The sequence below is a fragment of the Sebastes fasciatus genome, chromosome 19 (assembly GCF_043250625.1).
Source record: "Sebastes fasciatus isolate fSebFas1 chromosome 19, fSebFas1.pri, whole genome shotgun sequence".
In the NCBI taxonomy this organism is placed as follows: domain Eukaryota; kingdom Metazoa; phylum Chordata; class Actinopteri; order Perciformes; family Sebastidae; genus Sebastes; species Sebastes fasciatus.
Window position 1 is genome coordinate 10,681,275 of NC_133813.1, and position 27,605 is coordinate 10,708,879.

Below are 27,605 nucleotides of genomic sequence, written 5' to 3' on the forward strand. Positions count from 1 at the left end.
CAAAATGGATCTCTGCTCCCGCAAAAAAAAGGCGGAAAGCAACACATTTCTCTGTTTGTAGAAACTGATAGATACACTTTGAAATTCAATTCAGGCATGCAGGAGGAGATGAGCCCAATTCAGCATGTGTAAGCCTTGATGCCACTGCGGATTTCATTTCTTGCTTACTGAATCATCTGACGTGGCTGCCAAGAGAAGAAAATGCACTGCTTATTGGTTAATTTACCTCTTTTCTTGTCTGTATTTGACAATAGTGAATTAATTATCCTTTCTGCACCGTGTAATTGGCCCTTCTTTGTTGTCCCCAGCAGACGACTAATGACTTCTTGATATTTTTCTTGGCTGTGCAGATACCCTGCCACCAGGAGGCGCTGAGAAGAGCGGGACCCCTGTGTGTTGATTTATTTATCTGTGTCTGGATTAAAGCCTGTACACCTGATAAAGGGGATGTCAGAGGAGCTTTGACAGCCACAGAGGCGGCAGAGTGTGTGCGATTTGGTCGCTGCGCCGGCAGAAACAAGGAGTGTCGATGGCATCTTTGAAGTCTTGACAGACGAGAGCCTCTGAGCATCCCCTTAATCTTGCCTTCCCCTCAGAAAGGCGTGCGAGCAGGCAGGTTCTGAGCGCGCTCTGCTCCCTGTTTGCCTTATTCTCTTAATGACACAAACCATTCAGCGACCACGCATGATAGCATTTCATCTGGCATAATGTGCGGTGGCTGCTCACTTCAAACGCTCCAGCGCCTCTCCGCGTTAAGCCGGCTGGAGACGGCAAGAGCCGGGACATGAACACACAGGGCTTTTCCTATTGGCTTGATGGGATGCCTGTGTGTAGTGTATGCTGTTTGATTGTGCTGATTGTTTTCGTGAGCCCACCTAAAGCAAATACAAAGAATCTGCCGTGTATGATTGTCTGGAAATCAGATCAGTGGAGAGAGAGAGAGATATGTTTCACACCTGAACGCTCTGTCTGCCTCGAGTGATTCACGGTGCTTATAATGACCCTTGAACTGTTCCCATTACTGTTTCTTCACACGGCACATATGATATTGCTTCCTCACATAAAGACAAGTCACTACAAAGACGGTGTCAGGCAAGTACAGCAATAGGCTGCGAAGGGCTGCATTGCATTACTCTGCGCTCCATCTTGAGCTTATTTCCCATCAGCTCTGATTTGATGTCTTTCCATCAATCGTCATCTTCCTCCCGATCACATCCAGGACAATGATGGAGCAGCAATGCAGGCGGAGTGGAGTACGGGGGGCGTCGGTCGTGGAGGACCGGAGCTGCTGGGCAGGAGAGGGCGCTGGGGTTAATTACTCCATTACTGGGTGGCTCAGCCAGGAGCTGTTTAAACAGGCCCCAGTCAGCAGGGGATTAGGCCTCATTACTCCAGCTAAAGTTACGCCCACGACCCTTCCCCACCGCCTCTTACTGCGGGTTTGTCAGGCATTCTGGGGAATATTCATACCGAGGGAGGAGGGGAGGATATAAGAGGAAGGAAAAAGAGATTAAGACCAAGCAGAGGCAGAAGGACAGGTGAGGGGAAGAAGAGCAAACTGGCGAGAACGACGCGGCTTAACTCCAGTGGATCGCCCGCATCATCACTTGAGCTGAGCCAGGGCTACAATTATCCCCCAAAATGCCCAAGCGTAGCAAGATTAGCATCTGATGCTCGGGTTACCTGCCTCCCTCCCACCGAACCGAACCCCTGGCCATCCTCGGCCACCGCCTCTCCACCGTCCTCCTCCTCCAGGTGTCTGATGGCACTCGGTGATAATGACGGTGCTCTCGTTTGCAGGAAGGACAGGCCGTCTGAAATTAGGTCGATGTTTGTGCTCCATGAGCGGAGCACGATGGGTCAGTTTACCAGGTCTATAGGGCATGAAATACTTGGGTTTACAGTGACAGTCATATCACTCAGCGATGGAAGGTGTCTTTATGAAATGGATGAAGTGGTGTTACACTGTGTCTAAAGTCTGGTCACTGCAAAAATATTGTATCTGTAGGCTTCGTTGTTGTTGCTTCTGGCTGTTTAATTTAAATGCTAAAAAGTGGCTGAAGAATCTGATTGAAAATAATCAATAATTTAAAACTCTGGGTGTATATTGGATTTTAAAAATACCATTTGCAATGCAAATACTTTTACATTTAACCACGTTGGTTTTTTTTTGCCTACACAGCGAGACTGGTGTATAATGAGAAGCTCATTTGTGATTTTTCCCCCATTTTTCTCTTCACTTTCTATTGTTTGTAGATTTTCTGAGCTTTGCTTATCACAAGCAGACCTCATTTACTGTAAACCGCAGGGTTTCCTGCAGTAGAGGAAGTCCACCTCATCAGAAAACAAGACTAAGGGGCTGATCACACTGAGACGCGTCACCAGCTAAACTATTGTTTTCCTGTGGTACGGTGCGCCTGCTGTGCGCTCCTCTCTTGTACCACACATTCTGTTTTTCCAACACATTCAAATACCGCCGCTTGGTCAGTGCCCCTCAGATTCGGAGACCAATGCACGGGGTACCCGTCTTGCATTACTTTTGGTAGGACCAGGGACGGCGTGTTAATATATGCTCGTTACGTGCATAGTTTCCTTTCAAAATAAAATTCCGTTTTCACAGGAAGTTAGGTTTAGGCAACACAACTAATTAGGTAGGGTTAGGAAACAGTCGTGATGAACGTTAACTTCACTGACTAGCAACTCACCTGACTCACGGGGCTAACGATACTTAAGACTCATGTGACTAGCGACTCATGGGACTCACGGCACTGACGATACCAACGAGTCACGTGACAAAATAAGTCAACGTTACTTTTAGTTTTACACAGGACACAAACGCCGGTCTCCTGGTTGAAAGTCTTGTGTTTGTTTGACCCATCCACCAGCCCAGCCTGTCAAGTGTGGTTTTATATGATGAGCTAGTCGCCCCAAATCACATTTGATTGGATACATTTATGTTAACGCCTCCGAGTTCAAGATGAGTCAAATCATGAGTCAAAAATATTTTTGACATGTTACAGGAAAAGAAAAAAATGTTCACATTTAGCACTTGACAAGAGATAAATGAATAATCGATAATGACATAGAAATAGAAAAATTTACTTTTCTTTTGCCTGTAAAGGTATAGTGTGTAGGATCTGGCAGTATGAAGCCTTTTCCTTGTGCCAAGCGTGTTGGAGAGCTACGGTGGCAAATGCAAAAATGCAAATGCCCCTTTCTAGAGCCATTTGGAACAGAGCCAGTGTGTATAGTGTGTGTGGAGGTGGGAAGTGAATGGTGAAGCAAGAGAAAGAGCGGCGGTGACGGAACAAGTAACGGCCCACGCAGTAAAAGTGAACAGAGTTTGGTTTGTCCGTTCTGGGCTACTTTTGAAACTATTCAAATAACGCTGAAAGTACTTGCTAATGTGATGGCTATATATACCACCTTCCCACCTCATGTAAAGCATCTCCTGGCTGCTAAATTATGAATCATACTATGGAAAAGGCATGGCCTGCCTTACTAGTACTCGTTGGTTGGGTTGGTTAGGTTTAGGCATGAGGAGTGAGGTTGGTTAAGGTCCCAACTCTCGGCAAGAAAGCAAATAAATGTGTTACCTAAAATGAGTTGGGCTGATGAACTAGAAGATATATCTTTTCTTATTGGTGCATGGTTCTACTTTTTAAGAGAGGTCCGATTGTTCTTAGACTGGACTGAACTTGTGGCGGTTCAGTTGAGCTTAATATTCTTTTTGCCGTGAAACAGGGTAAGTATCCTTTTGTGTTTTCACTCACAGTGACCTAACCTGCATGTTCCTATCGATATCGATATGCCTGGGAGGATAAAGACTGCGGGGATGTATTTCAACAAAGTTGCCAATGGATCAAGTGGCTAAAAAAAAGTGGGTGTCTTCCAATTAGAAGAGTCAACTGTGTACTGGGAGAACTAATCCAAGGGGCTTTTCAAAACAGATTTGTGAGAGCTTGAGTTGTGGCTTGCTGAACTGTACACTCAAAGTTTTGTGTCAGTGCCTCTTTGTCTTTAGTTCAATCACCTGGAACACATAAGAAGAAGGAGAAAAAAAAACCTACAGACACTTTTGTAGCGCACATTCACACTGTAGTCACGCAAATCTCTCCAGAGGGGCTGCCAAATACAGTCGATAAAAATGCTATTTCATATGAGTCAAAATGCTTTCTTGATTTATGGGACATGCTCGCTCGCCAAACTATGTGATTTAAGTTTAAATCCAGAACAGAGCTTCTATTATATAATTGAGGACAAAAAAATCAATAGAAGCAGCTGCATGTGGCCGCGGCCGGCACGGCTCGCATCCATATTGAGAGTGTACCCTCTTCGATCTGTGTCTGGGCCAGGCTCAGCTTCACTAGCTTAATCACACACGGAGCAGGTCGATTGGAGGACTTAGCCGGTGGCGCTCTCCAATGGCATATGTTAACATGATTCTCCCTGTTTAAAAAAAAAAAAAAAAGAAGCTGCACCTGAGATCCTCGGCCATTCAGAGCTCAAAAAAACAGAGATTGTTTTAAACATAGCCTGAGGTGAAAGCGAGATTCTCCGCTCCGGTAACCTGAGTGAGCTGGAGGTGGGCGGCTGAGGACAAGAAGGGCAAACAGGATATTTATCCTATTGATTTTCTAAAGTTGAAACAAGAAGATTTAGGGGGGCTTGACTCTTAAAATTCCCAAGGAGCCGCTCACCTCTCAGCCGTGTGGCCGTGAACACACACACACACAGAAAGCATCTTGCTGGTGAGAAGTGTGAGTGAGGTTTAGGGGCCTTGAGCTGCAAAGCTGTGCTGTGCTGTGGAATGATGTGCCCCAATGTGTGTCAGAGGAATCATTATAGCTAGTGCTAGTGCTGGAGCCCGCCTATGGTGTATGTGTGTGTGTGTGTGTGTGTGTGAATGTGTGAGTCATGTAGCAAAGTGGAGGTGTGAGCAGACAACAGATGGGAAGGGCCTCAGTATTGCAGAGATGTGGCTTTTGTTTCTCCAGCTGAAGGGAGAAAACCTGCAAATCAACAACAAACGCACGGTGAAGGAAAATGTGTGGGAATGTGACTCAGCACACGGAAAGTCTCCTGGAAATTGACTAATTCTGATGGCAGGGACTATGAAACTTTGCCCGTCGCTATATCCAGAATGTTACATTTAGTCATAAATTGTACTTTGGAATAATGATCTCACTCTCGGTGAAACAGCCTGTTCAAAGGTCTTAGCCCTCTGAGACCCGCGATCCCGACCAATTTGACGGTCTTTCAGCGGCTGTAGCAGGTTCAGTTTTACAGCTAGAGAGAAGATACAAATGGGAGGAGAAGGAGGATAAATAACGCTCCAAAGGTAGGCTACATTTTGGGGAGGAAAAACTGGCATGGCCAACTTCAAAGGGGTCCTTTGACCTCTGACCTCAAGATATGTGAATGAAAATGGGTTCTATGGGTACCCACGAGTCTCCCCTTTACAGACATGCCTGTTCTAAAATGGTGTATTTGAATATTTCTGCATACTGGGGTCCCTAAACAGTCTTGGAGTTACATAAATAGAATATCAATGTAAAGCTGAGAATCTTGCAGATTCAATGAGCCCATATTTTATTCATGTGTGATGATGTTAGTCCCCATAGTAGCCATTTCATTGTAGTGAGACTATTTTTTGAAACTTTACCTCACTGTGTAAAATGACCTGTGGTGACCTCTAGGATAATCACAGCCGCATGAAACTTTTCAGCCGCAAACTAGAGACCTAGGGCATTCAGAAGACGGATGGCTTTCCTAGGTAGATTAACAATAAGGGGGTTTCTGAGCAGTTTACAGAACAGAAGTGCACGCCATCCAATCGCCGAAAAATGCAAATCTTGCAGAAACCTCCAAACCTCAAAGGTTTTTGATACTAAAATTAAAACTAAACTAAACTAAAAATTAACCCAGATGGTGTAAACTCACTGCGCTCCAAATTCCCAAACCTCAATATCCTTTTTCTTTTTTTTTTTACCTTATTTAATAACTGGTGTTATGAAAAAGGAATATATGATATAATTCTACAAATGTATTGTATAGTTCCCGTCTTAAATTTATTTGGAAACTTGCTTTCGGTAGTTTTGGAGAGCAGAAGACTCTCACTCACTCCCCTTCCCGAGGCCATGTCACCCCTATCCTAAAAAAAGTTTACTGGCTCCTGCAGCAGATTGAAGTCAAATCAAACCCTCCTACCTCACTGACCTTCACCATGGCCACACTTCTCTGCCAACATCAACCTCCTGTCTCCCCCCTCCAGGACCAACATCAGACCACTGCCACCCCCTCCTCACCTTTTTAAAAACACTTTATATCCAGCTCTTCAGCCTGCCCCAGTAAGCGTGGTGATTTTCATGTAAAAAAACAACGACCAGATGTCAAGGTTATAAATTGGCTGAATGTGGTTGGCAAATGAACAGCGTTTGAATTAGTGTTGAAAATAATGTTATTTTGACTTCTATAAAACACTTTTAACCAAATTTACTCGATTTTTACTTGACTAGCTTGAGATTTTACTCCCTAAAGACTTAACTTTAAACTCGAAAGCAAAAACCCTCTGGTCACAAGTTTTAAAGGTGCAGTGTGTAGGATTTGGCGGCATCTGGCGGTGTGGTTGCAAATTGCAACCAACTGAAAGTTCTCCCGGATGGCCCTATCTCGAGCCAGTGTTTAATAATATTAATAACTATGTTTTCATTAGTGTTTAATCACCTGGAACTAAGAATCGTTATGTTTTCGTTAGCTTAGAATGAGCCCCTCATATCTACATAGGGAGCGGGTCCTCTTCCACGGAGCCGCCCATGTTGCACCGCCATGTTTCTACAGTAGCCCAGAACGGACAAACTAAACACTGGCTCTAGAGAGAGCCTTATGCGTTTTTACGTTGAAGTAACTGCATGAATTTGGTGGCGCGAATGCACCACATATGGCATGAAATGAAACAGAATACACCAGACTGAGGGCCCACAGACATATACACAGTGATACAACAGTGGCGTGTATCAATCTGTTGTACAAGCTCTTTCTGAATATAGTCAGAACAAATAGCACAGCGCTATGGCAAAAGCTTGTTTTGTGTTTCAAACAATGAGATAATGGTGCAGATGGATGACACAAGTTGATGACATGCCTCTGCGGGGCATATTTATTTTCTATTTATGATGTGTAGTGCAATAATTCACTAGGTATTTATCACACAATCTGGCATTCCTAAAACCTGATATTGTACAGGCTGACACAGATTGAGACCAAGATTTTATTAGACCATCTGACATGTATGTCTTGCCCTCAAAGACTAGAGATTTGACTTGGACTCGCCCCAAAAGACATAAACAGCTCTGCCTAGATGTCCTTTAACCTGCAACTGACCAAAAGTTAATGATATAAACATTTTCAACATTAATGCATCACTTGGTGATAATTACAGTCCATCAGACAGGTCACAGGCCCGCAGTCTTGGCTGCAGTCAACCGTCTGTGCTCTCCAGCTGCTCCCGTTGGACCTCCCGGGTCAATCTGCAGCCACGACTCGTCGCCCGGCGGTCACGACTCGTGACTCCTCAGTCATGCTCGCGGATGACTGCTGATCTCATAGGTGGGGAGGAGGTGCCACGGTAATTGTTCTTCGGAGTGCCCCAGTTATGCCAATAAACGGCCCCTCAGTGATGAGGCTAATGGCGAGAGACCTCGTTTGCATAGCATTATCTTAATTGAGCCCGAGGCCTGGCATGAAAACAAGCCCGAGATTATGTTACTGATGGATGGTGGCGATGGTCCGGCGGCAACCATTTACCCGACAGCTATATTAATTAACAGCTATCCAGTTACATGGGCTTTAACAGGGATGAATAAGTTAACATGGTGACTGTGACGGCGGTGGTGACAGGGCTCCTGTGCTTATGTGTGGGCTTCTAATGGAGGAGACACACTCATATGGGATGTGTGTGTGTGTGTGGAGAGGGATGCTAAAGAATGCCTGGCATCAGATCTTATTACCCATTTCCTAAAGGAGGAAACCGAGCCAGCGTTAGTACCAGCCTTTAAATAAATCACCACACAAAGCCTGTACTAATACTTTTAATCGTGAATTAATTACACACTCGTCGCAGGGAGAAAACCCATAAATGTTCCAATATGCTCGGGCCTCGAATCTTTATCGCACAGTATTTCAGGGAAATTACAACTCCAGAATGTGTCGCCGTACGTTAACGTGAAGCTTGTGGATCCCCCTCAGACCAGAACCCGGACACACACACACACGGGCAGAGAGTCTCTGGATCAGGACGGAGTTTTAAATGAAGCGGGCCGGCCAGGTAGCTCTTTTGTTATGTAAAGATCTGCCATGTGATCCGGCAGGATAAAAGAGGAGAGAAAAAGAAACCGTTCAGATAAGCTTCCCCTCATCAGATAATTAAGGATGCCTTTGCTCCAGTTTCCCCTTCTTAGCATAAGTGTCTGATCAACTTTCAAAAAGCTCATCAGTCAGAGTTGCTCCTCGGAGCTCCACTCAAGGGGCTCTAAGCCGGTTCCTCCAGGATCTGTCTGCCCAGGTCCAGCTCCGCACCAGGGGGTCTTGGCCCGTGGCTCGCCTTGGAGGACCCAAATAAATTTGCTGAGAATCAATTATTCCGATAGATACAGCCAACAGCAAACAGACAGTTCCAGGATCAATAATAGGTATTGTTTTGCAACATATTTTAGGGCTGGAGTTTATTTTATGAATAACTTTTGCTGCAACAAATAAATATTTCCATTTTTCATTTATCTCTGATGAATCATTTCATCTATTAACTGTCAGAAAATATTGACAAAATGATCACATATAACACAAATTAACATGAAGGCTACAATTAACCATTGTTTTTCATTAATTGTGTAGTCTATAAAAGGCCAGAAAATAGAGGAAATTAAATCATTCGCAAGTTGTGTGAACACAAGGTGACATCTTCACCTACCAATATTCCACAACCCGATGATTCACAATGATATAACACTGAAAAAAATAACAAATCCTCACATTTGAGAAACTGAAACAGCTAATTTTTCGCATTTTTGCGGTCGATCGAGTAATCGATAAATCAACTTATCATTTCAGCACTAATTTTAACTGAGATGAAACAGAGTAAAGCTGCAAATTTTCTCACATGAGAGGCAAGAACGTGCTCATGTTTTCCATTTTTAATGGATAAAAAACTGTTATTTAAGACAATTGATAAATCTTAATCATTCACTGTGAGTCAGCTAATCGATGAATCAACTAATCGCTTCCTCCAGCTAATAGGGCTGTCAAAGTTAACGCAATAACGCGTTAACACAAATTTGTTTTAATGCCACTACTTTGTTTGATGCAACTTGCAATTTTTAGGTTGTAGTGGGCTGATTTTTAAAGCTGGAGTGAAGATACTGGCATCATATGAAACCAGAAAACCTAAAGAATCCACTGGTACCATGTCATACAGGAAAAACATGCATTGCCATTGTCAAAGGGGTCCCTTGACCTCTGACCTCAAGATATGTGAATGAAAATGGGTTCTCTGGGTACCCACGAATCTCCCCTTTACAGACATGCCCACTTTATGATAATCACATGCAGTTTGGGGCAAGTCATATTCAAGTCAGCACACTGACACACTAACAGCTGTTGTTGCCTGTTGTGCTTGAGGTTGCCATGTTATGATTTGAGCACATGTTTTATGTTAAATGCAGTACCTGTGAGGGTTTCTGAACAATATTTGTCATTATTTTGTGTTATTAAGGTTGTAAATATATACATATATTTGCATAAATCAAGCATATTTGCCCACTCCCATGTTGACAAGAGTATTAAATACTCGACAAATCTCCCTTTAAGGTACATTTTGAACAGATACAAAATTTGTGATTAATTTGCGATTAATCGTGATTAACTATTTGAATCGATTGACACCCCTACCAGCTCCCCTATTGTATGTGCAGAACACTATATGGCCACAGTTCTCCAGCTGCTGGTGTGCACCGGCATTTCACGGGAAGAATTTTTGCCCCGCGTTGCCTCCTTGGATGTCACCACTTTGCCATGCCGTTGTGCAAATGAGGCATGCAAATGAGAAAACAGAATTATGAAATGGTCTCTTAACAATGTGCAGAAGAGGTCAGCTCGGCTACAGGCTACAATAAGTGAAATTAATTACTGTTTGTGCTGCCATCTAATTGCAGCCTCTCAATGAACGGCTTACACTTTTTTTTTTTTTTCCTGTTACATTTTCCCACCTCGACACCCCTTTGCTCCTTGTCAAAACTCTTCCTCCACCTGTCACAGCGTCTGAGTTTTGTGCACGGCCCACCACCACCCACCCCCGTCCTACTCCCCTCTTCTTCTTCTTCCTCCTCTCCGTCGCCCCCTCCCTGCCTCCCCTGCTGCCAGTTTTTAACTACACTCCACTCTGGCCTCTGCTCTACTTGTTACAGCCCCAACACGAGTGCAAACAATCAAAGTCTTTGGGAACGCTAAAATATGCATGGCTATCCGTGACAGACAGATAAAGCAGGGCAATTAGCCACGTAATCCTAGAGCATCGTACGGAATAGTCCGCCTCAGCTGTCCTCCCTCCCCTCCTTCCCTTTACTCTCTTGGTCTCCATTAGTTAAATGTACTCTGTGTGTCGGCTCCCCATCAAATCAAGTAACACTTCCCCTAATTGGCTTATAAATAATACAGCAGGGCCTACATTATAATTTCATCAGTGGTAAACATTGCGGGGGCAGTTGGTGAAGAACCTATCCCTCATTAATTTCTTAATTTGGGTAGATGGAACGAAGGGGAAGTGAGGGAATGAAAGGTGGAGAAAGAGAGAGACGCGGAGATCGGATGAACGGAGGGACTCGTATCACCTCAGGCAGAGAGAAAGAGAAAGAGGGAGAGATGGAAAAATTACCAAACAAACAAGGGGAGGAAGATGCTGCTTTTGTTAAGAGATATCAGATATTCAATCCAGGGGTTTTGTCAGTACTCCTGTGCAATAGGTGATGAGGGCCCCACCGCCCCCATTTTACACACAAATATACACAAACACACAATCTCTCTCTCCCCAGTCTCCTTCCTTGTTCTTTTTTTAAACCGACTTAATGAATATTTCATAACGAGCAACATAAATATTCATTCTAATGGTTTTGCACATAGTTATTACCGGTATTTCCCTTTTTTTTTTTTTTTTTAAACACAAAAATACTCATTACAAATTCTGCATAACCAGGCCCTGAAATAATTTCTCCCACTCTCATGCAGACTGCACAAAGATTATCTAGATCAACTGCTCAGACAAAAATGAAAGTCACCAGAACTATTACGAAAATCCTCCCTAAAACATGCGGTGTTTGCTTTAAGGTGTAATTATTTGCACGTGCAAAAAAAACATATTTATCTACGGGGGAGAGGCACAAAGTTCATTTTTAATTTCAGTCATCGGCTGCAATCGCGAAACAAACTGGAGGAAATTCGCAAAGTGATGAAATCCTTTTTGTAAAAGGCAATAGGTCTGTAATCAGCCTTCCTCCCCCTTGGCAGATAAATGTCACCCAAACCTGCTATTATATTGCATAATGCACTTTTAAGGGAATTTTACATGGCCTGTGATTGATGCTATGAAATATGAGGTGTGAGAATATGACACCCTCTGATCTCTGAAAGACAGATATTAAAGCAAAGTCTCAAATGAGCCATTTCCCCCCCCTCCTTCCCTCCCTCCCTACTGTCTCTCCCTGCTGAAACGTGGAATATAAAAGGCACAGAGAGCCCTTCAGCCTTCAAACGGAAAGTTAAGCGCTCCACATTCTTGGTGAGATTTTGAAAATGGAGCCACCTGAAGGCAATCTGTCTCCGCTGGAACCTTAACTTGTCACCGTTACAGAGAGCTGTCACTTCACGGCGCCAGCGCTGATGGAGACAGACATCCATCATCCGCCGCGTTTACGAACATGCTACCCCGATGTCTTGCAGGCCCGCTGAACAGTATGTTTCACTTAAGATCTGCCGAAAACACGCTCAGGCACAGCCACGAGTGCTTTTTGTTCACTTTATCCCTGTCGTCTCAGAGGACAAAAAGAAAAATAGAGTTCTGAGGCGATAAAGAAATAACTGTCCATCAATCACACCAAAAGCTACATCACACAGATCTCATTAAGCTGAGAGGTACTTAAGCAGCAAACATTTTCCTCAAGTGTTAGCTGTAAAAACGCATTTAAATATCAAAAGTTCTCATTCCTGTCAGAGCTTTCAGTTGTGGGCACATGTTAAGGCATCAATAATGAAAATCCCCAACGTTGGAAATCCAATCTGGCAGTGACAGGTACTCATTTAGACTAGTACCTACCTACCTACCTCTTTGGGTTGTGCCCCCTTAAAACAAAGCTTGAGGAGATATAACCATGAAGGAAGTTAAACCTATGATCAGAATAGTCACTGACTCTTACTCACTGAATTAAATAGTGAAAATAAACTATTCCTCATTTTTCTGGAGACCACCTGGAGCTCTCTCAAGGACCCCTGGTTGAGAACCACTGCCTTAGATTCCTTGTAGAGGTTCTCAGGTTGGAGACCACTGATTTAGAATGAAATGGTTTGTGTTAGAGTTGTAAACATGAGACAAATGTAATTTATGATTTATTTATGGTCACATAATAAGTATACCTGATGAAGATATTGTTTGCGGGCGTGCCAAGATAGCCGCTATAGGCAGTTATTATGCAAGTGGGTTACATGGTTACATCACCACGTTACGGAAGAAAAGGCGGGACTTCAAGCGAGGTGTTTCGGGCAGTTCGGGAGCAGAGTTTCTGTCGAGGAGAGTAACTCCATTTGGCGTGGACTTTGTCGTTTTGCAGACCTTTCACATGCACAAAAAATATAAAACACACTAAAAGAAAAGGGGAAAAGCACAAAAGCATCATAGGTCATCTTTAATAATTCATTTGTGGTATCTTGATTAAGCCCACATTTATTAATTACATTAAGCCCATTAACTAGATTTTACTTACTCAAAGCCCCTATCATTTCAGTTTTTATTGTGCTTTATTGGTGGATACAGAAAACATTTCATTCTTGAGTATTACTCTATAACATTAAATATTCATTACTAAATAAGCAACAATCAAAGTTCTGAATAAACACATTTTGTTATTTATTATCTATTCAAAGTTTAATACTAAGGAACTCAGCTGCTCCATCAGGACTGTGTGCCTGTGGCCTGGAAAAAGAAACAAACAAATGTAACCACTTTTTGATTTAAATGTTGCTAAACTGTGATTGGTGTTCAGCTCATAGTAAGTAGTTAAATGGGAAAATGTGTTTTCAGGGACTTTTAACTAACAAATGTGCAATTAATTAAAGCACCACAACCTAATTGGCACACGGTGAAACTGGAACCTTCTGGCCCCCTTGAGGGTTCAGGGGCCCGGGGGCAGTTGCCTGCTTTGCCCGGTTGGTAATCCAGCTCTGGTTGTAGCTTCGCTCAATCCATTTTTTTGGGAGCATCGATTTGCACACGATTAAACATCGGGATGTGCATGCACGACCTCGCAGCTTTTTTTGTTGACATTTCAGAGATATATAATCCATTTATCATTTAGCAAGCAAAAACAACAAGCGTTCTCCGGATCCAACTTCTCCAATGTTGCTTTTTTATGTTTTATATAATTGCAAATAGAATATTTTCGGGGTTTTAGGCTGTTGGTCGGAAAAACAAGCAGTTTGAAGACCTCACTTTGGGGTCTGGGAACTTGTTCGCTATTTTGTACATTTTTTAAAAAGTTGTTCACTTACAGAAATAATTGATAAATAATGAAAATCATCATTAGCTCCAGCCCTAGTAAGCAGTTAATTTCCTTCTCAAATGTAGTGAGTATAAGTTGGAGCACCATAAAACTGTACTAAAGCACAGTATTTGCATTTCTCAGCAGTGAGGGATATAGCGCTAAGTCGTGAGAAAAGGTTAAAGCAGCCGTACAACACGATGCAGCCCCTCCGCTTAATTACAGCTGAACAAGAGGAGACAGGGAGCATGTTGAGAATGAGCTTAATTAATGTAGCAGTAAAAAGTGGCCCTCCCTCTCCATGTCCATTCTGCTGTTCAGTATTAGTTCCACTTCAGCGCCCTCAAAGCCGGGAACAAATAGTGACTCTAATGATGGACATACAACCTCCCCCCTTTCTATGCTCCTCACACAACCCCTCGGCTGGTCTCGGGTCACCGCCCTCCGCTCCCTCTGCTCCCCAGGGACGGCAGAGCGGGGGAGTCAACCAGTTAGACAAGCATGTTCACCCCATCGGTTCAGAGAGAGCAGGAGACAAACCTTGCATACTGACTTCATTAGCACTGACAAGTTTAGGGGGGGGATGCGGCTCAGTTTAGAAAGACTTTAGAAGCAGAAGCCTCTCGTGGGGGGTGGAGGTGGAGGTGGAGGTGGAGGGAGTGAGCAGCTGCAGAAGTGCAATGATGCAACTTTGGATTGTCGCTGGGCCACAGTGTTAAATGTGGTGTATTTCTGGGCCCTACTGTAACTTCACAGTCAGCCGGGACTATCTGCTCTCTGTCTGGATGCTACACAGACACAATAGAGTGGTGCAGGAATGAGTCCTAAAATCTGTAAAATGACTTAGCATTTCAGCACCTCCGGTTCCCTTGTCTGGAAGTCAGTGGGTTTTTTGAATGTGTTTTTTCATTAGATGCCTGAAATAAGGTCTGTGGTTAACACAAGCTTAAGAGATTTAAAGCTTTAAAGCTAGAGTGAAGTTACTGGCATCATATGAAACTAGAAACCCTAAGGAATTGGTACCAATCAGGCCATGTTATGGGGAAGAACGCTAAATAACGCTACAAAGTTACACTAAACTGGCATGGGCATTTTCAAAGGGGTCCCTTGACCTCCGATCTCAAGATGAAAACTCTGAGATGGATAGAGCAAAAACTGTATCTTATTAGATAAAATAGATGTTGACAGACAGAAATGGAAATATATTGCAATATATATATATATGATTTTAGGATTCAAGAGTAGACTAAAATTATGTATCCGCAAAAAGGCCTAAAAAACACTCAGAATATGCCACAGTTAAACATGTGGAATATGAATAAAATCCTCTATCAATGTATAACACAATATCGTGATATACAAGATTTTTTTAATTTATTTTTTGCTTCATTTTTTAGGGGGAAATCTATCGAGAAAATAACAGAATAGAAATATCTACTTTTGTCTAATCCTGCAAATTATACATCTCAAAAATCAAAGTACTTCAACACATTGACGCAAAAATCGTATATATATTCAGTATTGCCATAAAGCGGCCCGCTCATTGACCCACAATGGCCTAAATCAACTAGATAAAGAAAACTACGGTGATGTAGACAGACACTGACAAAAAGGTGTTTATCGTCATAAACTACTCCCCCAACTTTTCTCAGAAATGTGACAAAATGCGTAACGAATCAACAGAAGACTCGTAAAAGCAGCAGGTCTATAAAACAAAGTCGTGATCCCACCAGGTGATGCAGTCACACGTCAGAGGCAGCAACGCAGGCGCCACGTTTTACAATGTAAACTGGAATATTCTGAAGCAACGATGAATTGATACTCTTGAGAGAATACAGCGGGACGTATCATGTTCAAAATCAAATCTAAACAAAACAAAAGGAATATCACATGAAATTAAGGTGTGAAAAGGTGCCATGAATGTTTTATGCCGTCCCGCCACTGACATAAAGGATATAAATATTGTATGCAAAGAGAAAAATCCCTCGTTTGAAGTGTTGGGAGCAAAGACAGTGGGAGAGAAAGGGAGGGGAAGCAGGTAATTACTAGTGGAGCTGCTCTTTGACGGATTATTCTATTAAAGCGGGAGGAGGATCAACCAAACACAGCTAACCTCTGTAACAGTGCTGGTCTCCACCTATCAGTGACAGGAACATTACAACCTGAGGAGCCACTTCCACTTGACAAACTAGAACGCGGAGCACCAAATCCCCAGGCTGAAAAAAAAAAAAAGAAGCCATGAAGGCACCAAACACTGCAAACCTCCCACAGCCGGGGCTGATGAGCAGCTCATTATAAGGCTTTTAGTTGCTTTAAGTTATCCAGTTAACTTGTGCTTTTTGGAGTAAAACTTGTTACTTAACTTTAAGCAGTTTTAATGAAGTGCTGAACTCAGCTCGTTTTCACAACAGCGAGGTTATCTTGCTGTTTTTAGGCACAATCAGGAGGATTCGTGTTTTCCTTTGAACTTTTCAACTCCTTTGTTTGGAGAGAATTGCTGAACCAAATCACTAAGACCTCATTTTTACAGTCAATTGAGCCCAGTCGCAAAGCAGTTCATGAAATAGTCATGAAATTTAATGAACTGATTCTTGTACATTGACACGAATTTCACACGATATCAATTTGTATGTAATCCACGTAATTGCGAACCGGGAAGTATAAAGACTGGAGAACGCCGTGTAGGGAGGAGGTCAGGGTGGATGGGTGTGTCAAAAAACACAGGACTCGGGGAGACTCATGGGTACCTATAGAACCAATTATCGTTCACATCTTGAGGTCAGAGGTCAAGGGACCCCTTTAACAATAGCCCTAGTTTAAACAAGTAATAAATCGAGGATATTTTATTGGTATTTTTTTATCCTTGCCCCTGTCTGTTCATTCATGGGCGCTTTTTGCAGCTGTATTCTTAAAATTAATCTTCCCACTAGTCCTGCAGGATAATGTGATAAATGATTCACTTTCTAGTAAAGTGGGAGACATCCATTTCTTCAACCAAAACAACCGAATCTTCACTGAGTCTTGAGCCAATAAATGCCACCAAGAAATGTTGGGTTTAAAAAAAAGAAAAAAAGAAAAAAACATAAAATAAAAAGTTCCCCTTTCATGAAGTCCTGTGTGCTTGGAGCTGAGCTGCCTCCTCTCTCCTCGCCCCGGGGCAGGCTATCATCTCCAGTGTCACCAGAGGGAGGGCAGACCCCACCCCACCTCTGCCAGGCCTGCTGATGTAAGGGGATGAGAGGCGGCGGTGGATTGAGAGGGCCCAGTCTCTCAGGTCCAGCTTCCTCTTTGATCACCGGCCGCCGACCTCCATGTCTCCAAAACAAGGAGCCGGGGCCGAGAACATGCCGTTGAGCCCTTATCCCCTCCCTTCAGCTCTTGTTCCCTCCAAATATGAAAAAAAGGGTTAATTGTATTTAACAATATGCTCGCTAACCCCCCCTCTTTTCCATCACCGCCACCCTCCCCTCCTTGATTAGAATTAGAATCACATCTGGCGCCATGTTCTGTCCCTCATTACTGCTGAATCTCATTACAACCCGCTCCCACGGGAGGGACCGCGCCGGGTTTTTAAGCACACTTTTCGCTTTCTTCCTGCCTCTTGCTCATCTCATCTACCTCGCCGCTCCTTCTCTTCTGCGTTTACATTAGCGGAAGTCCTCATCTGAGAGAATGACTGAGCACCACCACCCACCCTCCTCCTCCCAGAGCTTGAAAATTGTTTTACAGTGCCAATTAAAGTAGGTATGTTTGAGTTTTTTCCAGAGTATGTATTATTCAGAGTGTATTATTTGTTGCGCTCAAAAAGAGAAGAAAAAAAAAAGAGCCCTCACTAAAATAGGACTAGCGGAGTAAGTTCCACTTACTTGCAATAAAAACTACACCAAAGGTTTGGAAATATAGTCAACATAAGGAAAATGAGGGAGCTTATTTATGGTGCCCTGAAGTCCTACTGAATAATAGAAACCTCCACATATAACCACATTTCAAATTTTGTTTCTTTGCACCCTTGTGCAAACACGGCGTTTGGCTGGGAATTTATTTTAGAAGGGAGAAAATAAAGAAATCTGTAAAGTTTGAGTCCAAAATGTTTTACCTCAGTGAAATATTAATTTAAAGCCACGGCAGGGGGAAACGGCTTCTCTGGAGGTTATACTTGTGAGGAAATAAGAGTTAGAACGTATAATCAAAGCCTTTTATTTTGCACTTTTAAAGATACCAATATAAAGTAATAAAAACATGAACAAAATACATGAAATGAAAAAAAATCGGAGCAGTGAGACGTCTGACAAAAGTGGACCCTGCGTCAGAGCGGGAAGCTCTGAAAGGTCGCAGGGCAGCCCTGAGGTTCCTCCCATCGTTCAGCTCTAGATCATCGGCGAGTCGCAGAGCGTGCAGGGTGCCTTCAGTATCTTCCTTATCCACTCCGGATCTGTGGGGAGAGAAAACAAGTGGCGTTTGCAACCAAGGGTTTCTAAATATGAAATGATTCCAAAAGACATATCCGAAGCCATGACAAAACATTAATATAACGACCATCTGTGTTTGAGAAGCCAATACTTTTACTGATGGATGAAGCCAGAAATGTTGCGTATTCCATGTCTGAAGAGAGTTTAATACAGTAAAAGCCAACAATAATTGCCACACGTGGGTTAAAAAAACAAATATAAAAGAAAATCTGTAAGATGTTGTGAGACGGGAGGATGATGTTGATTCTGACAGATGCCAGAACTGCACAGACCTGTCAGTCTGTAGCTCAGATAGGCTGGAATGACCAGAGGAGTTGCGCCTCAGGTGCTCAGGACCGATAAACACCTGGGATGCATGTAGCAGCCAGATAAAGCCAATCCTGCTTTTCTCTCCTAACTAACCACTGCAGGAACCACTTTGCTGGCCCTGCACCCATTTGTTTTGTTCTACTCATTGTGCCTTTATTTTAAAGTAATTCATGCTCATCTCCAAATTCAATAAATTGGACAAAATGACCACATAAATGATTGACAGATCAAATCAATCAGTATGGATCCACACAAGTGATCAGACAGCATGTTTACATGCACTTTAGTAACCTGGTTACTGTAGTGCAGACTTTGGATGTGATTATTTAGAGCACAAGGATGCATCGCACTATGTGTAGTGTATTGATCTTTCCTGTCATCCTGCCAGATACTTTCCCTGTCTGAAGTCTTTGACGTGCACATGCTCGCGTGTAAAAAAAAAAAAAATGAAGCCAATTAGAAACCCGGTTATACGTGGCAAAGAAATCGGCTTTCTCCTCCTGAAAAGTTGGTATAATGAGACAGATTTCTGAGAAATACATGAGAATCTCTCCTTTGTGCTTGTGCCCAAATGGCATAACTGAATTAGGGCTACGTACTTGTTTCAAGTGGATTTTACATTTTTGCTGTAAAATGAAACTTCTTGTAAAAATTCTTAAAGTTTGTATTATACTTTTCAACAGGGATAGTGCAGATTTTTTTGAAGTGGGGTTGTATGAGGTACTTATCCATAGTCGGTGTATTACCTACAGTATGGAGAAACAGACAGTAGTACCAGCACTGAAGCAAAGCAATGTACTGCTGTGGACGGGGCCGGCAGCAAAATGTATTTTAGCCACCTAAAAGAAAAAATCTTTATCCATTTAAGTTTAGAATTTTTTACCGCTTTACCTTGCTGTCAGAAAGCCCTGTTGTTCCGTTTTATCCATCTATGCTCTCTTCAAAGCCGCCAGACTCCACTGACAAACATTGTAATTTACCTCGGAAGTTGCTGGTCTACCGTTGCCTCGATCGGTTAGTTAGTTTGTGTTATTGTGTGACTTTGGTGAATCCAAAACCAAACTTGAAACTTTGAGACATTTGAGACAAGACTACATTTGTAAAACATGGGGGGAAAAAAGCCTCAATCCAAAAACTGAGACAACACTGAACTTTCTGACCAATGATTCAACTCTCGACAGCCTTGACCGTAAATCAGCCACACAAAGATACACAACAAAAACACAAAAAAACAACAGCTAATTTCTATCATTCATGTTTGTTAGGCATCAAGTTTTCGACCGACTCGGAATCCAAAATGTCAAGCGACGATCTGAGCGGCAGAGCGGGATGAAGGCCGACGTTGAAGGTGACAGGAGGAGATGGCTGATCGAGAGTGGGACTGTGAAATGGAGGTGGAGGGAGATGGAAAGTGGCGCTTACCCTCAGGCTCTGGCAGTCTGGAGATGGTATCCAGCAGGAGGCAACGTCTGAACGTCAGCGTCTGGCAGGCCTGGTATGACAACACACACCTGGAGGAGAGCGAGAGGGAGGCATTAGAGGGCTGGCTGGCAGGGACAGAGACATGCACATACACACACACACACACACACACTAACAGACAGACACAAAAGTAGAGCAGGAACAGCATTGACGGGCACAGATTTCCCTCTCAGTGCCCACCAGAGGCACCACATTCTAGCTAGCGAGAAGGCAGGAGAAATGTTTGACAGACGATATTTATGAGATGATGAGAGTGGTGCGTGGGTAAATATCACAAGGTGGGAGGCTTGATTACTGCTCCGTGAAGATAAATAAACCGTCAAAGAAGGCATTTGGCATTAAGATTCAATTCATGTCCCGGCAGGCACATTGAAGCTAAAGCTAATAAAAAAAAAAAAAAAAAAAAAAAACATCTTTAGTGGATTTGTGGGAGAGTGATTTCTATACCTGAGCCACATGTGGCCGTTTTTACAGATTGCTTGTTTGTGGTCCGAGAAGGGCAGAATCTCCTGACACAAGCTGCAGCGCTCCGAGAACGTCTGCTTGTGAATCTTTTTCTTGATGTGGCCAATCAGGACCTGAGAAGGACGATACACACACAGAGCAAGAGGGGTGTAAGTGAAGGCAGTCCGACTTGTGAAACGGTAGCAGCAGTGGAAGACAGCATGAATGGGAGTTTAGTGCTTATCTCATTAAGGCTAAAACACTTTTATTTTGAGCTGATCTGAAACACTAATATGAGAGCTGATCTGCAGCAGCGACTGTTTAAAATAATTGTTGATTTTATCCAAATGCACTGCACCTTCACCTGATTACATATACTATACATGTCATAAACATTAATAAAAGACTAAAATCTTTTAAAAATGAAAAATCCAATAGCTTCCTAAATAGAAAAAAAACTTGTTCTGTAGTTTGTTACTTTGTCATTTTGTTAAAAACGAACAGTAAGTAAACCATTAAAGCGCGTCTATGTAACTTTTGCTGAACAGCAGCCACTGTGCCAATTATAGGATACTAGTAAATGCTGAAACATGCTGTATGACAAAAGGTATGTGGACACTCTGGTTTGGCCGTTGTTCCAATTTAAAGGGGAACTACACCCATTTTTTTTTAATTCATACATGTTATTCCTTTGGTCTAAGACAGTCCAAGAAATGTTAGTAAACATGAACAACTCTCTCCCAAATCCAAAAACTAGAGTAATAAAACTCAAACGTGTGATGTCATAGAGTATAAATTGTGTAACTGCTCCATAGACAATGACTAGGGAGAGATGTTCTAGAAGACAACAATCACAACTGACCACATTGTAATAGAATAAAGCTCAAAACAAACATTCAGTGGGTCCACAAAAATCAGCCTCCAATTCATTGTCTATGGAGCAGCTCCAGACTTTATACCCTATTACATCACAAATTTGAGTTTTAGCACTCTAGTTTTTGTAAATGGGAGAGTTGTCCATGTTTACTAATATTTTTTGGACTGTCTTAGACCATAGGAATAACATGTACGAATTTTGAAAATGGGCGTAGTTCCCCTTTAAAGCATGTAAACATGTTCTAGTAGAACCCCAAAATACAGGTATGCACCTGAAGATAAACACAATAGGTCCTCTTTAAGGGAAATGTTCGACAACCACATGCAGTTGCAATATTCCAGTAGTCCACATACTTTTGGCCATGTACTCTCTAACTTTAACTGAGATCATCAGCATAAACCTGATATGAAGTCACTCTGATCAGGGAAAACAAAAGATCACAACATTGGTGGTAAGAAGCTGGGGTGCATAATTATCAGGTGAGTCACTGAGTTTTACCTCTGACGCTCTGTCGTTAGAGTCTCTGGCGAGGTAGTCCACCAGGCCACAGGTGGGTATGCTGGTGTTCTGACCAATCCAGGTGTTGAGGTACACCACCCCCAGCACCTTCTTCATGTTTTCTCTCATCATGTGGCTCTCCACCGCATTGATCCAAGCCTGCACCTCCTCTATCTGCTCCTCCCGATTCTCCTCCTTCTCATGTTTTACCTCACTGGGCTCGCCTTCCTCTTGTGCACCATCTTCTGTGTCCTTTCCGTCCTCCTCTTCCTCGTCTCTCACGAACACCTTGTTCTCCTCGTGCGTGGGTTTCCAGCGGTTCTCCGTGGGAGGCAGCTGTAGTGACTGGTAAAGTATACGCACCAAGAAGAGCTTGAATCGCCACAAGTAGGGCGAGTCTACTTCCTGGATCTTTTGATCGAGCTCTTCCAGCAGCGACGCAGGGATGCTCTTGTTTTTCAAAATCTGCCACCTCACGAGATCGAGCAGGTCGGCCACTTTGTACAAGTTCTGCGTGGGGGACTTGAGCAGCAGTGCCGCTGCCGTTTTTGGCGTTTTCAGGGTCACAAAGTGAACCTGGTAGGTCCTGTTGACTGGATGGTAGCCGCCAACCATACCTTGTGTGCTGGCAAGCGCAACATACGCTCCGTTGTGGCTCACCGCAATCCCGTGTATCCTCCTCCCAGTTAGGTTTTCAGGTCGCATCATATCCTCTTGTTTGAAAATCAAAGTGTTCTCCGTAAACGTCGGAGTCAGCTTTTTTATCCAGCCGTCCGCAGAACATGTGTACACTGCAACGCCATGTTGACTGATCGCTAGCGAGACCACAGGGAGCGAGTGCAGCCCCGCCACGTGAGAGTTGTGTACGTTAAGTCCGGCCGGCGAAATCATGAGCAAACACCAAAAGACGTAGCAGCCGCGCGACGCCACGATGAGGCTGCAGCTGGATTTTTGGATCGGGTGGATCATCGGGACACATTTGAGGTTTTCGACGGCGATCTCGTCGCACTCCTTCCAGAGGATGACGGGGTGTCGGAGGGTGAAGTAGCCCTTCACTCCCGCCAGGCTAACCGGCATGATCTTGACGGGTCCTACTTCACTGCCGACGATCAGGCCGCTCATCCGCCGATCTGAGCTTACATACTCCCACCACGCCAGGTCGCTGGGTCTAGTCACACCCGACTCCACGATGTCATAAAACGAAACATCTGCAACGTTTAAAAAGGGCAACACAAACTTCCACAAAACAAGGTCGCCGTTTTCCATTAAGACGGCGAGGAGGACCATCTCCATGTCTCTGCACGTGTTGTCCGGCTGGACCTGTTTGGTCGTGTAAACGCTCGACCACTCCATTCTCAGAGGAGTCTGCATACGGAAGCGCCGCTGCAGCTCGTCGAAGTCCAGCAGGTCTGCCTGCGGGGGCGTGTTGTCTTTTTTGGAGTAGCCTCGCTCCTTTAGCCTCTCGCTGTACTTTTTGGTGAGGTCGATTAGCATGTTCCACTCGAGACGCTTGTGGCTGTTATGAATGGTGAGTCTGTGGTCGAGCGTCAGGCAAGCGAGCAGGCAGCGCCCGCTCGAGTCACAACCTAACGGAGACCAACTGGCATATCTTATTCCTCTGTGCACTCCTATCGACGGGTTCATCACTTTGTCGGCCAGAAAAACTTGCCTTACTGTGGGGTCCGGATGTGTAGCGAACTTCTCCATCGCTTGAGCCAGCTCCGCTGCTGGTCCCACCTTCAAAGTTAAAAACACAAATGAAAGGTTAAAGGTCAGGTTTAAGAAAACATTTGCAAGTCATTTCAGCATACTTCCACACTACATATGAAACAATATTTGCAGCTCGATTGTTAAAGACTACATTTGATAATAATAATAATAATAATAATAATAATAATAATAATAAGGGGCAGTGCTGACAAACTCATGAAAAATCCTTTCACATTTTAAAACCATAAAACAATTTGAAACACAGTACTTCAAATTTCAAGTTTAGCTTATTTGTAGAGCACATTTTCATTACTTGAAAATCAATTTAACTACAGAGAAACCGCAAGGAATCTGCATGCAATTCTTCAGGTTTCAGGTCACCTGACATGGGAACACAGTATACATATGGATGGGTGATGCAGCAGTATGGAAAACATAAACACACACTGTAGCGTCCCTTAAGTCCAATTTATTGGCACATCCACAAGTGATGTTTCGAGCTCTTCTTCAGACTTGCAGTATCATCCCACTTGATAGAATGTGGCCTCTTTGCGTGCCATCATCCACTGCTCCCTGCTCAGTAGCCCTCCCATTTACAAGCAGTTAATCATATCTATAAATGACAGCAGGAAAGCAACTCTGCCTGTCTGCCACTGTGCCTAGTGGATTATAAAACTCAGCTCCATCCAGTATTTTATCTGCCAAGTGGATTTTTGGAGTGGAGACGAACCTATAAACAATCATGTTTACACACCAGAGCAGCTGCGCGGAGACAGATTTACCACAGCAAGATTGTTTTTCAGTTTCTCTTTTCATCAACATTTGTATTCCATCGCTTTAATTGTCTTTCGTTCAGTTTAGCAAATAATGAAAATACAGAAACATCCACCGCTGCCAAACTAATGGCACACAAGTGAATAGTAGCTTGGCTGGGTTTCTGAGGCGTGTTTACACAGGTTGCTTAACAAGTAGACAAATGGTAGTAACGCTACTCCAATCCACTCACAGATGTCATTCTGTAATTACCTATATTCTTTGTTACTTATTAGCAGTGGTAGCACCTTGAAATGCATCGACACTTCACCATATTCTATCAGGTCATTTCAATGCATAATGTCCCTTTCTGGCTTAAACACCTGGCAGTCAGGCAAATAACACATCTGCATGCAGCCAGTCAAAAATGGAGGACATTACAGCTGACAATTAATACTATGAAAAAAAAAAAAATCATTTAACTTTTACCTAAGTTAGTGCTAAACATTTACAAATTATGTTTTTGTGTCCCGAACACTCAAGACGTATGATCATGAGCTTCATGTTTAGCTGAAGATTAAAGTCCCCCCTCTGCTATTTAATGTGTTTCGCGTATTGTTACTTCACTTGGATGTTTGACCTTCACTGCATTGAATGATGCATGTGCAGAGTTTGACACTAGAAGGCTGTTTTCACATTCATCTGCTGTTTCGGAGTTTAACATCTGTATCTATCGTCAAGCGTTACTTTGTGACGTCACAACTGGTTTAGAAGCCAATCACGGTGCAGTATGCAACTTACACAAGTCTCAAGTGGAAATTTGAAGCCTCCAGTGCACGTATGAGGATATTTAGGTAATTTAACTTTTATATGGAAAAACAATAAGTTGTGTCAACTTATTTTTCAAAACAGAGTATTATAGAGTTGTAACAGGAAGATACAGAGGTTTAGTAGAAGACGAAAGACTGTTGCAATATTGCGAACTAAATAAGGGTGAGAAAGAAATCAATTTTATTTTATGTTGTCCTCTATATCATGATTTACGACAAATATTGTTTAAAAAAGTTCCTGGTTTAGATTTGAAAGGCATGGAGACTGGAGCCTTAAATTAATATCTTTTTGATAATGTTTTTGTATTTGCTGAATATCTTTCTAAAGCATGGGATAGGAGGAGAAAAGTAACATATGAGATATATTCCTCAGACTCTTAGGGGGCTGTGTTTGTAAATTTGTTGTTTTGTGGGATATATCCTGAAGCGTTATTTGTGGGAGGTTCATGTTTACAATTATGTTTGGATGAAGTTTATGTTTATATGTATGTTTGGATGATGCTGGTGTGTTGTGCTGTAAGTTGATGGTGGGCTAACATGACGGAAGGTTTGATTTGTTGTCAGTTAAAGGGACTGTTTGTAAGAATCAGAAATGCTCGTTAACAGCGACACCTGTGGCCGTTAAGTCAACGAAAGTCAGCGTCGGGCTCGCGCTTCCTCGCTCTAAGTAGACGTGAACGAGCATCGCTCAAAACAGTGAGGCGATACACATCAGCTAAACCACAATATCACTCTATATTTCACCTGCTTGGCAGTAATGTTAGCTGACCAGACGAAGGTCTCTCCATGAATCACTGCTGATCCTAGTGTTGCCTTTTCCTGCTTTAGCCTCCCGACCGCGGTGGGAGGGAGACACCGGCACCCGGTCGGAGACGATAACGTTTCTCGCTGCGGAGCCCCGTCACTTCACAAAACAAGGAAAACCTCTGTTGGTCTGCAGGAGCTGCAGCAGTTATTTCTGCACAAACGTCACTAGATATTCTCAGAGCTAAACTAACTCTTCTGCAGTGTGTAGTGTGCGCGCATGCACGTGAGGTGGAGCGAGCTGAGTGAAGGCAAGCAGGCAGCGGAGCAGAGGAGCAGAGTACAGCAGAGACTCCGGCCCTGGAGACCAAAGCTACAGTCTCCCCCGCGTCATCCGACCGCGGCCAACACTGTTTAACAGACGGGCTTCACTAGATAGAACTGTGCGGTTTTGGTGCTTCCGTGTAGTTTGTGTTGGAGTCTTACGCGAGCGCGCATGGGACACCGACCCGGGTGATTTATACATGTAAGAAGTTACAAACGCTTTACTCGCTTTACTGCAGATGCCTGTGGATTATTGTTAATCTTGGCTGACATATGATTATGTGATATGAAGGATTGTTAGGCCAGTTCATGAAGATGAGCAGCAGGGGCTAAAATGGGAAAATTGGTAGCACTCCCCTTTAACTGATTCAATCCCTGCAAGCTGAAGAGGGAGGGACATGCAGCAGTCTGCTGCAGCTGTTGTTGTTGTTGTTGTTGTTGTTGTTGTTTTCTAACATATTATAAGATGTAGGCTACACAGTCTTTATCAGAGTCTTTGTCTCAATGTTTACCAGCTAAAAGTCTATCAAAGGTCGCCCTTGCTAAGCTAACAGGGCTCTTCTTGGTCCCTTTATTGTGGAGTAAACAGGGCGAACATTGGTGCATATTTACCCGCAGTTTTAACGCTTCAGTGGGGACAGGGATGGAGGTCCTGTGCAGCGTCAGCTCCTGTTTGTTGCTGTGGACGTCGCACACCAGCTCCATCACCGACATGGAGCTGGTGGTGCACACAGCCAGGCGGTGATCCTGCGACCAGCAGAGCGGCTGCAGCCCGCTGACCGGGGCCATGAGCGGCACGACGGGCTCCCGCTTAACCGGCACATCCTCCGAGGTGAAGAGCAGGTCGTCCTCGGCCTCTGGCTCGGTCTTGATGACTACGTTTAAGGGCAGTGAAGGAGCCGAATCTAACGGACTGGCAGCCGCCATGTTTTGTTTTAATGTGGAAGTGACGTCTGCAGAGAGCGGGAGGAGAGGAAGGAGGGACTTCCTCCGCAGAGTTAAGTAGTGCACTGATGTCAACACAATACAGTTCACCTCTGACAGGTCAAAGAGGGATAAATACATAGGAATACATTTATATTTATGTTTGTATACATCCTCCTAGATGACCTTGCAGTTAATCAACACTAAAACTGTTTCAACAACATTTAGTGTTACTTTATATAAGATAAGATAACATGAACCTTTATTAATCCCCGGGGGGAAATTCAGGCGTCAAAGCAGCAAAGCGCAGATACAGAGGTACAGGTGTACAAAAAGATTATAAAACAATAAATAGAAATACAGAATATACATAGTGAATGGACATAGTGCATGGACATAGTGAATGGACATAGTGAATGGACATAGTGAATGGACATAGTGA

The 27,605-nt window shown here is 43.4% G+C and overlaps 1 protein-coding gene across 1 annotated transcript; it reads right to left on the reverse strand.

The window, feature by feature from the left end:
- Positions 1 to 17,980: 17,980 nt before the first annotated feature.
- gtf3c4 (general transcription factor IIIC, polypeptide 4) lies at positions 17,981 to 27,219 on the reverse strand. The gene is made up of 5 exons (XM_074618627.1): positions 26,852 to 27,219; positions 21,879 to 23,615; positions 20,507 to 20,637; positions 20,000 to 20,088; positions 17,981 to 18,231 (listed from the first exon to the last, which is right to left on the reverse strand). Exons 1-5 carry the CDS (start codon positions 27,164 to 27,166, stop codon positions 18,167 to 18,169), a joined length of 2,337 nt encoding a protein of 778 aa, XP_074474728.1. The 5' UTR covers positions 27,167 to 27,219; the 3' UTR covers positions 17,981 to 18,166.
- Between the last annotated feature and the right edge of the window lie 386 nt (positions 27,220 to 27,605).

Coding starts and splice junctions, on each gene's coding strand:
- gtf3c4 (XM_074618627.1), bottom strand. CDS start 27,166: ATGGCGGCTGCCAGTCCGTTAGATTCGGCTCCTTCACTGCCCTTAAAC. Junction 23,616..26,851: donor CTGAAGCGTTAAAACTGCGG/GTAAATATGCAC, acceptor TTAACTTTGAAG/GTGGGACCAGCAGCGGAGCT. Junction 18,232..19,999: donor CAGACTGCCAGAGCCTGAGG/GTAAGCGCCACT, acceptor CTCTCCCCACAG/ATCCGGAGTGGATAAGGAAG.